Source organism: Cebidichthys violaceus, unplaced genomic scaffold (genome assembly GCF_023349555.1).
Source record: "Cebidichthys violaceus isolate CVI_PGR_0920_01 unplaced genomic scaffold, fCebVio1.0.p SCAF_1, whole genome shotgun sequence".
In the NCBI taxonomy this organism is placed as follows: Eukaryota; Metazoa; Chordata; class Actinopteri; order Perciformes; family Stichaeidae; genus Cebidichthys; species Cebidichthys violaceus.
Genome location: NW_027176262.1, coordinates 6699630 through 6713529, shown reverse-complemented (window position 1 = coordinate 6713529; position 13900 = coordinate 6699630). Strand labels below are relative to the sequence as shown.

Sequence of the window (13900 nt, the reverse complement as noted above, 5' to 3'; positions counted from 1 at the left end):
GTTTCTTTGCGCAGGTTTTAAGATCTACTGTATAATCAACAGTTGTCATTTGTTTCAATTATTTCTTGCTCCAGTTTAAGTAGTTTTCCAAACTTAAAGAACAGTAAAACAAGAACTGAACTGATTGACACATTTTCAGTTAGTTTTGCAAAAACTAGCAGGTGGTGCTACCATGTTTTCCCTGTACTCCTTTCATGAAAAAGGCAGAGGATAGGTTGAGGGTTTGTGTCACAACTGAGGCTATTTATAAGGTGCATGGAGAAGAGAAAAAAATCTATAGAGGTAAAAAATAACAACAACAAAAAATATATATTGTATTATAGGGCTGTGGAACAGCTTTCTTGTCAGCGTTACGGCCAGGTTTCGGATAGGCCCAATGTTATAATCATTACATTTTAAATGTTATAATCTCACGAATGAATAAAACAAGAGGAAAGTGAGGAAACATGGGGTTATATTTTGTGAACTGACTGTCCAGTGATGAAGCGTTACTGGTGCAGTGCCTTTGTCTTCCTGTGGAGGACAGCAACACGCGGCAATGCCTGAAATAAAGACGAAGAAGAAGAAAGCCAGTGTATTTCCGGGTTTATGCTGACGCGTCCCTCTTCTCCTCATACTCCGACGTGTCAGTCCTCTTGTGTCCCAAGCTGAGCAGCAGACAGACCGCTCAATCCGAAGACATGGCTCCCAAAGGCAGCAGCAAGCAGCAGTCAGAGGAAGATCTTCTCCTCCAGGACTTCAGCAGAAACCTCTCAGCGAAGTCCACCGCTCTCTTTTACGGAAATGCACTCATCGTCTCTGCCATCCCCATCTGTGAGTACCAGAGAGAGGCTAGCTGATGCTAACTAGCCTGGCTACCACTGCTTAAATTGGAGGAGTTATTTAGGAAAAACACGATTTAATGAGCCTGTCAGGAGTACTTTGAATTAACTTAATTAGCACGTACACGTTTAAAGGCAGAAAAGCATAATAATGCAAGATTATCAATAAGAATGACTGTGATAGGCTAAAGGTAGATTACTATGACTGCTAACCCTGTCGGTGTGGTTACTTTAGGTTTAAATGCAGGTTAGGATTGTAATTAAATAACATCAATAGTTAGTCGTTTTTGTAATTATGGTTTTGTATTAAAAAAAGCAACAAAAAAAAGCAAGATGAGCTCCTAATCTTCAGTTAACTCTGCATACATCTACATTATTGGAGAACACCTGGATTATAGCATGTAGTTAATCGACATGCTGCATATGTGGCCATTATTGATTGACTGCATCTTTCTAGGGCTCTTTTGGAGGATTTGGCACATGGACCTTGTCCAGTCTGCAGTTCTGTACGCCGTGATGACTCTGGTCAGCACCTACCTGGTGGCCTTTGCCTACAAGAACGTCAAGTTTGTCCTCAAACACAAGTAAGAAGCAGAAACGCACCACTCTGCATCTGTCACGTCTGAAGTTTCTCTTTCCTGCACATTAGCTGGATCGGGGGTGCACTTATTTTAATTAGCTAAGCACAGAATAGGGGGACATTTTGTAAGTAATAACGTTGTTAATACATTTGGTAAACAAAGCACCATAGAAGACAGATTAGTGGGGAACTGCTGTGCGCCAAAGTACTTGTTTGTATAAATCTGGCTCAACACAGATCCCCCCCCCCCCCCCCATCCTCCCCCATCCTCCCCCATCCTCCAGAGTTGCCCAGAAACGTGAAGATGCCGTTTCCAAGGAGGTAACCAGGAAGTTGTCTGAGGCAGACAACCGCAAGATGTCCCGCAAGGAGAAAGACGAGAGGTGAAACATGCATCTTATCGTGAAGTCATACCTCGATACAGTGTGTGGTGGGCTGGACGTTTGCACAATTAGCTTTGGCAAATTGTTTTCGGTGTAGTATGTCAAGACATGAATGTGTATAAAGCATAAATGTAGTGCTGACGTCTTGTGAAAAAAAACAAAAAAACAAAAAAAAAACATGGCAGACGTGACAGTCTTCTTAAACTTGGGTCAACGTTTAAAAGCCTCTCCACATGTCACTGAAAAGCCCGTTGATTCAGAGTCTGCAGTGCCCCTGAGACACATACTGTGTTTACATGATCATGGAAGTTATGTTTCTGTCTGTTTAGGATCCTGTGGAAGAAGAATGAGGTCGCCGACTACGAGGCCACCACCTTCTCCATCTTCTACAACAACACTCTCTTCCTGGTGCTCGTCATCATCGCCTCCTTCTTCTTGCTCAGGAACTTCAACCCCTCTGTGTATCCTTTTAATCCCAATGCACCGTCAGCGTATTAATGTTTGGGATCTTAAGATGGCATTAGTGCAGTCAAGTTGTTTTGTTGTCGTACACTTCACGCGGGTGAAGGCAGATGTCGCACATTTCCACACTAATTCCTTTCAAATCTGAAGTTTTTGCCTTAACCTACTTTTTTTCCAGCAACTACATTCTGTCCATCAGTGCCTCCTCAGGACTCATCGCTCTGCTGTCCACAGGCTCCAAGTAAAGGAGGAAGAAATGGGGAATAAAAGCTTGAGGGGTGGGTTTGGTTAGGCAGGGAGGAAGTGGGTTATAGATGGGTATACACTATTGTTTTTCACTTAAGTTAGGAACGGGGTTTGAAGGACCGAAATATCACATTTCAACTTCATGAAATTCATGATCAAATGTCTGTCTTCTGTTTTTTGTAACAAATAAAGCAACCAGGTATACTTTTCCTCTCTGTTAATTGTGTGTGTGCCATTCAGTATGCTTGAAAGCCCTTTTATTCATTGTTTAGTAACCTGTTTAAAAAATATTGTTGGACAAAAGTGAGACGCTGACGTTTCCATTGGCAATGCATTTAATTAGAATCACACTTTCATATAGACTATTTACAGAGAAAACAAAATGATACACTGATGATTTAACACTTTACCGAAACAAACTCGATGTCAAGTCTTTTCCATCTATAAGTTTACATGTTGTAGAAAATCTGCAGAATAGATTACTTGACATTTTTATGAGAATTAATCTAGGTTGGCTTCATACCAGAGCAGGAAATCTTGGGTTAAAGAAACATTACAGGACTCTTCATGTGAATCAGAGTTCAGCCACAGCTTAGTTTCTAGCTTTGTTCCATTTTGACCTTCAGACATGCTGGCGAAAAAGTCTCTATTCTCGTAAACAAGGCCAGTTTCCCTCCATTATCAATGCATTACATTACATTAGTACCCAAAGGAATACTGTATTGCTTGTTTCCCTCTGAGCTGTTAAAGACTGAGGACAAACGGATGCATCATGAAGCAAAAGGCTGTTTGAAGGAGAAGATACGAAAGACGATCACTTTCACCTCTTTGACTGAACTGTTCCCATAACATTTTGGTGGAAACGGCCTAAACAAAGGCCAAGGTGGAACAAAGCCATTGCCGTACACCGTAACAAGCTGTAGGGAAGGACTAAGTGGACGAGGATGACAATTCTAGTAGTCTTTTTTAAATTTAAAAGGTATACTATGCAGCATTGTCTGTGGCTGTTTGTAAACACACAGCATCCCAAAGTTGGCCTCTCCTTCCCGGTTCAACAAGGGTGAGGGCTCAGCTCTGGCCGAGCGAGCACGAGAGTGAATGAAGAGAGGGAGCGGCGAGAACAAAGCAGTGAATCAGAGGAATAAAATGTTTGTTGTTCTTCTAATCACAGCAAAATAAGAAGACAAGAAAATACAGGCAGAGGACAGAGACACCGGCACACACTTCCAGTTGGTCTGAAGTGATGATTGAGATCCTTTTTTAGGGAAAATGATGCATACTATACCTTTAAGTCAATATCCAAAAACGTGACCTCTACATAAACGGTGCCATGAGGGTCTTACTGCTTTGTTTTCAAAAGCTTTTGTCCAATTGAGGTAATAGTTAATATATACTGTAGATTAGGCAATCTAATAATACAAGAATCTGCCTACCTATTGTTCTATTCTCACTTTTGTTTGTCGGACAGCATCCGGACACCACTTAACGACTCGTAATGAAAGACATCCCTGATTTTGTTTTCCTGTAGCGGGACACAAGTCAAGGCACTCTGTCAGGTGGAGAAGTCTCCACACACACCGGCAGGCCGCGGTCCAACATGGTCACTGATTCAAACTGAGAGGCGGCTTGTTGACTTGCAACCAAACTGAAAGTACACATTAGTACACATCACACATTTTGCCACCGGGAGTTTCAGACAGTTTACCGATTTTCTATTTTAGTATATAAACCACTTATTGCCCATATTTTGAGAAGGAGAGTCAAGTCTTTAATGGGAAAAGAGCAATACAAAGGCTTTTCTGGATGTTTTCTGTTCGAAAATTGCGGGTTGTTTGCTTTACAATGATGACCAAGAGGAGGTCAGGTCACATTTCGTTTTATACAACAAGTCAATGCCACAAGAAAGTCTATTCATTATCCAAGGCCAGACTTCTTAAAGTAAACCGGGAGCCAAACACTGCTCACTGATGCAGCATTTCTGGAAAATATCTATATAGGCTGAAATTTCCTTTGATTAAAAATCTGGTGGGTGTTTGAGCTACAAGTCAACAAATGTACACCGAGGACAAGACAGTGACTCAACTGACACCAGGCCAACATTTCTGCTGATCGCTGTGATGGCTTGTTTTCCAGATGAAAAAAAAAAGAACCAGGACGACGACACACGAAGGCGACGTGAGCTGTGTGAGCTGAGCCACCTGGTCAGAGACCGTGGTTCAAGGTTGATGCTTAAGTTCGAACAGAAGCTCCTTCTTTTAAATAATGTCATTATTCATACAGATTTCATAATCTGACTTCACGATGCAAAAACAAAGAAAATTGACCTTTACTCCTTATAAATACTTCTGTGAAATATCTTTCAGGAGGCAGAAATGAAGTCTGTGACAGTGTAAAGTCAGGCTGGATGCGGATGGACGAAGAGTGACTCAAACACTACATCTTGAGTGTTTCTGCAGAGGAGCAACAAAATAACTATTTACATCATATCTATAGATTTGCCATACAGTACTGTGAAGTCCTCATACACACGAGAGGCTTCTTCCTGGTTTCGCTTATGTTACAAAGTATGCCGTAACATTTTATGTACACGTAACATCCCCATAGATCTCCAAACAATATCTCAAAATGTCAAAATAAATTTCTATATATATATTAACTACTTTAGAATAAATACTGTAATCTTTGCCACATTCCAAAAACCTTGCCTATATGCCTCTTTGTGCCGTTAACAAGCACTGTTTGCAGTTATTGTAATCATGACCAGCCAGGAGGTCAGTCATCCTTTTATAACATAGATTTGATATACGTTCATTTCTGCAAGGTTCATTGAGGCTAATCAGCATTGCAGGTTCAGATCACAGGCAACAAACGGAGCCAAACGTCTCCATAATGAATGCAAACCGAGAGAAACGTAGTCCACTTCTTTTGCAAAGCGTTATTTCTCTTTTCTATAATCTAATGAAGCCGAACAGCAGTTCTTGAAAGATACCACACGGGGGCGACATGCTTCCCTCTCCGGCCCCTAACAGAGTCCCGATCCCACTGATGTTCCACAATCCTTTGCTTCACAGGCGATCACAAACAGTTCACAAGCTTGCAGTATTTTTGATCAAGCTCCTTCATTATGTGCTTTGTAGAAAAGTAACGAGAGGCACACTATAGCAGGAGAAACATGCACCTGTTGGATAATATACTCAGGATTTGCGGCCTATAATATCTACTGAATACTATTCTGTGCTGTATTAAATATGGGACTGAGTACATTTGGTAGGTAGTTTAAGATTAATTCAAGCTAACAGGGAACTGGTTTGCTGAGGCCTCATTCATGAAGCTCTTTTCAAGAAGTATGAGCATCGTCACTGCTTAACCTCACATTTCATTTAAAAAGAAGAAAGACATTTCATCCCACGTTTTGAGCGAGTGCCTCTGACACAAGAGGTGAGATGATAGAGCTCATATGATAATTTTGTTTGCTGCACTGCATAGCAATTGAATGAAAGCACGGACTGACTTGGGGGGGGGGGGGGGTGTTCATGCAACAATCGCTTCTTCGTGTCTACTTTTCCTAAGGTGCTTGTATTGATGTGTTCAGCTTGTGGTACAGCAATTGTCATGAATAAAATATGTGCTCAGTATGAATTTTGTGCTCAAATTAAATAGCTTGTGGGTGGAAGTCTGGGCATTAGAGAGGAGGACTGAGGCCTGAGGGTCTGAGTCACTGGGAGGATTGTAGGTAGGAAAAGTGAATAAGTAGCATTACCGTCTCACTCAAAAACTACTATCAAGATGCCCTTGAGCAAGGCACTTTTACTTGAAATATTCCTGCAGTGCTTTTCATACTGTCCTGCTCAAATCCCAACTGTGAATGTGTAAATATGTGTGCATGTGTATCACAAACTATGAAGAGCTGTTCCTGCAAGCCTTGCCAATCCGATTTCTAAATGTCTTAATGAGACCCCTGGATGGAGTTGAACCGAGATGCGGTGCTCTAGATGGGCACGGGTAAGACTAAGCTCTGCATAGATATATTTAAATGGACCGGTGCTGAAAGAATACACCTTTGTTGGGGGGGGGGGGACGAGTTTTGATTTGCGTTGAAGTTGAAGTTGCGTTTTGAGGCTGCAAAAAGCTGAGTTGGTTAAGCGTCTCTTGGCTGAGCTGGACTGGACCTGAGATGAACCCGATCTGAGCAGGACAAGGCTGTCTGTTCCAGGCTGAAGTGGGCTGGAGCTGAGTGAGGCCCAAGGAGAGAACCATGGACTTGAACATTGAACGGTGGGTCCATGGTAGCAGTATGCTTAAGTAGGTAGGTGAGTAGGAAGGCTGAGTCCACCCGCCTGGTCTAAGAGCGGTAGTCCTTCTTACTGTACGGCCTGTTGCCCAAGATGTGGTCGACTTCAGACACCACATGAGACGTCATCTTAGGAAGGACCTGGGCAAAAAGAGAGAATGAGGAATTGAACATGCCTGGCAGGAAGGAAGTGAAATATACAGTGAAGCAAAAAAGGGGGAAAAGTAAGGAAACCCAGATGGATAAAGAGATTTGAATCTCGACAACAGCTGTGTGTGTTTCTGCATGTTCCCACCTGTATGGCCCCGAGGTTCTCAGTGAGCTGCTCAGGGTTGGATGTTCCCAGAAGAACTGAGCTCACTCCCTCATTTCTAAGACACCACGCTGGAGGGAGAAAGAAAGAGAGCTTGATATTCCCACAGAGCCCACTTGATGGCGCACTATTGATTATAACACAAATAAAACTGAGCTTTTAGTCGTTTCCTTGATTTGCTCTTCCTGGATGTGCACAACAATTTATCTTATTTACCTACAAATCAAAAGGTTTTTGTTCGTTTAAGTCCATTCATTACCAATTGCAAACCTTAAATGTCTGCCAGCCTTTTTTCCAAAGCACACCACAGATTTTTTTAAACGTTTGATTACATTTACTTCTACCTTCCAGGCAGCTTAGATATTTTATCGGAGCTGAACGCACAAACAGATATTGAAGTCTGTTTGTCACTAGAACGCTGCAGGGAAAATCAAACCACGAGACACAAATAATAAGCAAACACAGACATTGTGTAAAGGATTTGGTGATGTCTCACATTAAAAATGTTCCTGTCTGAAAGCCCTGAGCAGTTGTGTTTTCAAAGCCCTGCTTCCGGTTGCTTCCACAGTATTTGCTATAAAAACTATGAAGTCTTACCAACAGCCAGCTGAGGCAGAGTGCAGCCCAGCTTCTCTGCAATGTGGTTGAGCTCTTTCAGCTTGGCCTGCTGCTTCCTTCCATCCTCACTTACTATTTTCTCCTTCAACCATTGATACGACTGGCAGGAGAGAGGAGAGGAAATAGATTGTGTGAGCGAATGAGGAAGGGAAAGAGAAGTTATGTGAAAGATAGATTAGACACAGAAACATTGAAGAAGAGAGAGATCAAATATACTTTCTCTGTATGATGCAGTTAAGAAGATTAAAGAGGAACAGAGCAGATCACTTTTATGCGTTATAATAATAATCATGATGAAGTTAAGTTTTGCATACCTTCATGGAAGCCCTGGAAGATTCAGGAATGCCATTTTCATATTTTCCTGTGATGATGCCGCACGCCAACGGTGACCACGTCATCGCTCCAACTCCTGTCACCATGGGGACCATAATGAGTTAAACAGGAGTTTTAGTAAGATGTGTTGAAGGAAGAAGTGTGAAAAAAAATGTGTGAGAACAGTGCCAGGGAAGTGAAAATGTATGAGAAAATTAAAAAAGATCAAAATAAATGAATTAAAACTCAGAGGGGATGAGCAACAGATAACTACAGAGATTATTTATCGGTTTAATTAGTTTGATTAATTTAACTCATCGATGAGAAACTGAGTGGAAGAATGTTCTGACCATAGGACGTTTGTGCTAACTTGTCACAATAGTACACAACACAAAGAATACTTGCCTATCTTGTGGTAAAGTTCAGGCAGTTGCACTTCTACTTTCTCCCTCTGGAAGAGATGATACTCTGCCTGCTCACACACTGGAGGGATAAGATTAAACTGTCTTGCCACTGAATACGCCTCCTAGAGATAAAAGAAAAAAAGAGAAAAGGGGCAAGAATTAATGAATGTTTGTCATGACTCACTGCAGCATCATCCTTCTATGTAGCGTTTAATGTAATGCCGCACTAATACATTTGTTTTCTTTTTGGGGAGAATAGAAGCGATGAGGGTAGAAGAGAGCAAACGTTTGGTGGCCATAGATAGCGATGGGTTTCCTTGGTGGAAGAGATGAGAGGCTGTTCATCAGCTTGTGGGAGCGTGGTACAAATTCAAATGAAGGGCTCACAGTAAGTCACCCAATCAATATTCCATATCACAACTCTCCGAGGCAACATATTCAAATTTCCCTCTATACCTTCTCATCTGGATTTCCATGTGTCCTTCAAGAACACATGCCAGAGAAAACACACACACACACACACACACACACACACACACACACACACACACACACACACACACACACACACACACACACACACACACACACACACACACACGTTGGGCCTGCTGCTTCTTTAAACGCTCCCCACTCTTTCATTGTGTAGGGCTCTTGCTGTGAAAAATGCCAGAATGAGAGAGCAGTGAAAGAGGGGGGTAATCTATTTAGCAACGAAAACGTCGCTGCCATCACTCAACGTTCAAATTACATGTTGCCCTTCTGTGCAGCAACCCCATGACATGCCCCTCGAGCCTGCGTATGTGTACTTTACACCTGCCTTGTCAAGTACACCGAGAAGATGTGTTTACCCCCCCCCCTTTCATTATTGATGCTATAAATTACACGGCTTTCATCTGGGCTTTTGTTCTACAAAGATATCTGCTCCTTTTCACTGAGAACACAGAGACAGAGTGTCAACACATCACGCTGTGCTCAGAGGGGGAGGGAGAGGGTGAGAAAGAGGCCAGAGAGTGACATGAGAGAGGAGGGAATTAGTGTTAGGTCCTTGAATGTCAGTTTAGACATGTGCTTATTTCATAACCCTCTGTTGTGGCTTCATACTCCTCTTGTATATTTTCATTACTGCAGCGAGAGTTGAAACGGGAGGCGGATTGTTTCTGACGGGAAGCACAAACAAAGATGGAGGAAACCACTGTGCCTCTATGGGAACACCTCATAGAAACAAACTGGTTTTCCTCAAACACAGTCCAATTTTCCATTTTGCTTCCCCTTTCATCCCTTTTTCACAACCATGACTATGCGTAAGCAATGTGTCCAAGGTGGTACAAGATAATGAGCTGCTAAGATGTTAGGGTACTGAATATAAATAGAGTAAATATGGCTTCTTGAGACTTCATTCTATGGATCATTGAATCAACAAATAAAAGGTTTGAATCCAAGTAAAGTGGCTATCTTCTGTTATTGTAGTCAGTGGGATATGAAATATAATCTGCCTAAGCAAAGTGAAACTTTCCCTTGAAATTGAATCACAAAAAAACGATTTCATTCCTTAATTCTGACGAGCTGAGAAGAGTTTATAACTGCAGTACAGCAACTAAATAACAGTTTATTTACATTGAAGTAATTTATTCTGCATCTTATGTTTTGTTTAGAAACTTTGCTTCACTAAGGTTCAAAACCTCCTTTTATTACTGATAGAAAAAGTTTGTTTTCATTTTTTCTTTACTCCAAAAGACAGTTGTTACGACAAACAAAGTCTTACCATGATCTCCATGGCCGTCCACCGAGACGTCCCCCAGTACATCGCCATTCCTTGGTTGATCACATAAGTCATGGCCCGAACAATCTCTGCAGAGACACACACACATGGCCACATCGCGTCAGTCAGTGGGATCAACAGTAAGCAATCTATTTATTGAAACCTCCCTGTGCAGTGCTAATAACAGACCGCAACATTTATCCGGAATTCAATTCTCCACAAACGAAACACATCCGTCCCTGCTGGATCAAAATTCATTCAACAAAACGGTTGAGTCTTCTAGGAGTCTTCAAGGTAAAAACCATGTTGTGTGCAGAGACTAAATATTTCTTTCTTCTCTTAAAGCAGTTAACAGGATTCAGGGAAATTCAATGTATAAATTAAAGCCATTATTCACTCAGTAGAGTTCACTTGAAAATGCAATAGACGTATTAAAGCTTAATGAGTGAGAATAGATAATAGAGCATTATAGGTCAAACTGCAGTCAATTTGCCAATCATGCAACTGTCTGAAAAATGTCACCAAGGGTCAAAAACTTTATCTAAAAGAAACCACAATATATTCAAAATAAGAGACAAAATCCTTCAGATCAGAGAAAGTGCTTGTTTGTTTGCTTGCTTGCTTTATTTTTTACCAAAGATGGGGATAAAGACCAATAGATTTAACTTTCCCGGAGGCAGGCAATATTTTCTGAATCAACAACAGCCATGCCTCAAGAGAGACAGAGGGAGAGAGAGATGGATGAAACCCAGAAAACGGTCAAACAGAAAGGATGAATAAAACAGAAACAATGAGAAAGTAGGCATTTAGGAATGGCTTTGCCATCAGAAAAGACTAATCTGAGATAAACGTTGGCCTTGAAAGCTCACAAACTTGAACAAACTGATGAAGTCTTTTTTTTTTTAAAGTCCCCAGAGGCCACCCGCCTCCTCAAGTCTCTCTTACCTGCTGACGGGTCATCACCCGTCCCTAACATCTCGGGGGACAAACTAACAAGCTCTCATACTAAAGCCCCTCTGATCACACTCCATCTGCCGCATTTTTAATGACGCAGTTAGCTTCAACACTGCCGGCTGTGCGAGCCAACAGCGGTCATGGCCAACAAAAACTGAGATTAGGACTGGCTTTAAGGTTATTCGTCATCGCCCTGCGCTCACTCCACTTATACTGCAATCCTCGACTGTGGCAGGACTCTTGGATTTCACTCTGCAGAACTGGCTCTCGGCAAAACGACAGGATATGAGTGATGCGAAGGTCGAAGAAAACAATGAAAAGAAAAAGTAGACCTGCAAAAAAGTATAATGAAGAAGACCGAGAAAGACTTCTAAGTTTCCTTTCAGTTTTGTAAATGATAATTAACAAACACAGATGCCTTACTTAATACCATCCTGTCGAAGGAAATAACACAGTACTAAGCAAAGGAAACAATTCTGTCTCTTGTTACTCCTGCCTTCATCTCCACCCAGCTCCTGCAACATGCTGTGATTGTGCACGCTGCGCTCACATTTAAATACTAGTTGCCTCAATTTCCGTCCAATATAAAAAAGGGAGAGGAGAAGATGGAGAGTAAATGAATTCCAGGAAGGAAGAGCGATAGATCTAACAGTTGGAAGAATTAAATAGGAAATGAACAATGAGTGCAGATGGTGGAGAAAAGTAAGCTGTGTTTGCAGCACAGTAGAAATCCATGAAGAATCAAATCAAGGTCTTTGTTTGAATGCATCATATACTACACTGCTATTCTAAATTATGAAAAAACAACAGCTTCCACAATATCACAATTTAGACCTAAATATAGAAACCATATGCAAACTGTCACATCAAGGTTAAAACATAAAGTCTCATTACTTACTTACATTACATTTATGTGCATTACCAGCATCAGTCTACAATAAGGGGAATGTAGGTATGATATTTCATATCATTTGGGCTCTCATGTTGGTTCTGATGAATTAAGGTTATCTACACAGCTTAAATACATATATTTTAAAAGCCCCACTGAAGGAGAGCTGGAATTCTGAGGGAAAAAAAGCAAAAGTAACTAACTAATTGACATATGACTTCCTTATTGATTAGTTGTGAGTACTAATTAATAAGGCATTGAGAGAAACCACACAGTTAACGGGCTTTACCTGTAGAATGCAATAGTACACAATTCATTTCAGATGACTAACGAGGAACCCATGCACCGCTAATATGCATGCCAATAAACAACTTCTTGATAATTAATTATACAGGACTGCCTGCCTATCTTAAGCTACACTGAAGAACACATGGGCACCGTGGTCATTATAACCAGGAAGACAAAACATCCCCTGAAACATAACTCACCCTCCATGGGAGTGTTGCTGTCAGGGCGGTTGGCAAAAACTACATCTACATACTCCAACTGCATCCTTTGTAGAGAGCCTTTTAGACCTGAGAGACACGGAGAGATGCAAAGGTGGAGATAGCGGAGGGTGAATTGACCAGCAGTGTGCAGTGGACAAGAACATTTATTTAAGGTTTGTCGTTAGTCTAAAGTTGTTTGTTTATCTGGTGGGTGTGTGTGGATGTGTTTGTGTGTTTTACCTTCAATAATGTGTTTCCTGGACAGTCCTCTTTCCGTCTCTGCTCTGATGGGACAAAAACAAACCAAACAATGAGCTACATTGTAAATATTAATTCAATACTTATCTTCTGGTTATTGGGTTCATTGTTGTCTGAGTACATTTCAACCCACAGACAAAGCTGTGAAAAGAGTACGTTCTTACTTCTGTGCTCTTGTGTCCTTGTAAAGTGGAACGTCACGTAACCAACGATGTAAATGACTGAATAGACGGCATGAAAGGGTGTATGAACCACTGTATTCTTGTGTGATGTTTGTGGCATCGAAAAACCTCAAATATTATCTGAACTTTCTGGTGCTTATTAATCACTTTTTTTGAGCCAGGCTAGGGGACATGACATGAGAAAGTTTGCATCGGGCTGTTTTATGTAAATGGGTCAGTGAGTTTTCAACTGTTCAGCATCATTATGCAACCAAACTCTGGAGAGGTGAAGGACTGAACCGTCCTCACAGACATGTAGGAATGCTCAGGAATAACTTCATCCTTATCTCCAGACACAGTTGGACGGTCTCCGCTAAAGAGTGTGTGTGTGTGTGTGAGAGAGAGAGAGAGAGAGAGAGAGAGAGAGAGAGAGAGAGAGAGAGAGAGAGAGAGAGAGAGAGAGAGAGAGAGAGAGAGAGAGAGTGTGTGTGTGTGCTATAAAACTTTTCTTTATCCTTCTATTTCTTTCTCCAGACTCAGCAGAGGACTTGGTTGTTCCATTGGTTACTGTACTGGTTACTGCATGGAGCAGAACGTTGCTCAGGTTACAGAGAAAAGCGTAATTGTTGAGAGGCTGAACTATTATCGTCTTTGCACAGTGCATGCTGAATGTAACAAGAGATATGTAAGAAATAATTTACTGTCGCAAAATGAACCCCGACATTATCCCACTTATTATACGGGTACTTACTAAATCAATCATTTGACACAACATATTGATTTAAAAACAGTTTTAGTGATTTAAGAATGATTTTATTACTTCCGCTAAACAATTTGTGCCCTAATTGACCAATCAGAGTATTTAACAAAGCCATGTAATAAATAGACATAACCTATTTGCGTAATTTATGGCTACAGTGCCTTGCAAAAGTAAACTATTTTGTTGCCTTACAACTTG

At 41.2% G+C, this 13900-nt stretch overlaps 2 protein-coding genes across 3 annotated transcripts in view; one reads left to right on the top strand and one right to left on the bottom strand.

The window, feature by feature from the left end:
• The first annotated feature begins 590 nt into the window (after nt 1-590).
• Nucleotides 591-2701, top strand: ssr3 (signal sequence receptor, gamma). The gene is made up of 5 exons (XM_068708577.1): nt 591-813; nt 1279-1405; nt 1686-1784; nt 2114-2245; nt 2425-2701. Exons 1-5 carry the CDS (start codon nt 681-683, stop codon nt 2489-2491), a joined length of 558 nt encoding a protein of 185 aa, XP_068564678.1. The 5' UTR covers nt 591-680; the 3' UTR covers nt 2492-2701.
• A 108-nt stretch (nt 2702-2809) lies between these two features.
• kcnab1a (potassium voltage-gated channel subfamily A regulatory beta subunit 1a) overlaps nt 2810-13900 on the bottom strand; it is an 88781-nt gene continuing 77690 nt past the window's right edge. For both annotated transcript variants that reach the window (XM_068708557.1, XM_068708564.1), the window contains exons 7-14: nt 12764-12807; nt 12524-12610; nt 10196-10281; nt 8432-8552; nt 8029-8123; nt 7694-7814; nt 7079-7167; nt 2810-6924 (exon numbers count right to left, since the gene is read on the bottom strand). In XM_068708557.1, the coding sequence (XP_068564658.1) occupies nt 6835-6924; nt 7079-7167; nt 7694-7814; nt 8029-8123; nt 8432-8552; nt 10196-10281; nt 12524-12610; nt 12764-12807 (733 nt within the window). In that variant the 3' untranslated portion in view covers nt 2810-6834. The remainder of the gene's footprint in view (nt 6925-7078; nt 7168-7693; nt 7815-8028; nt 8124-8431; nt 8553-10195; nt 10282-12523; nt 12611-12763; nt 12808-13900) is intronic.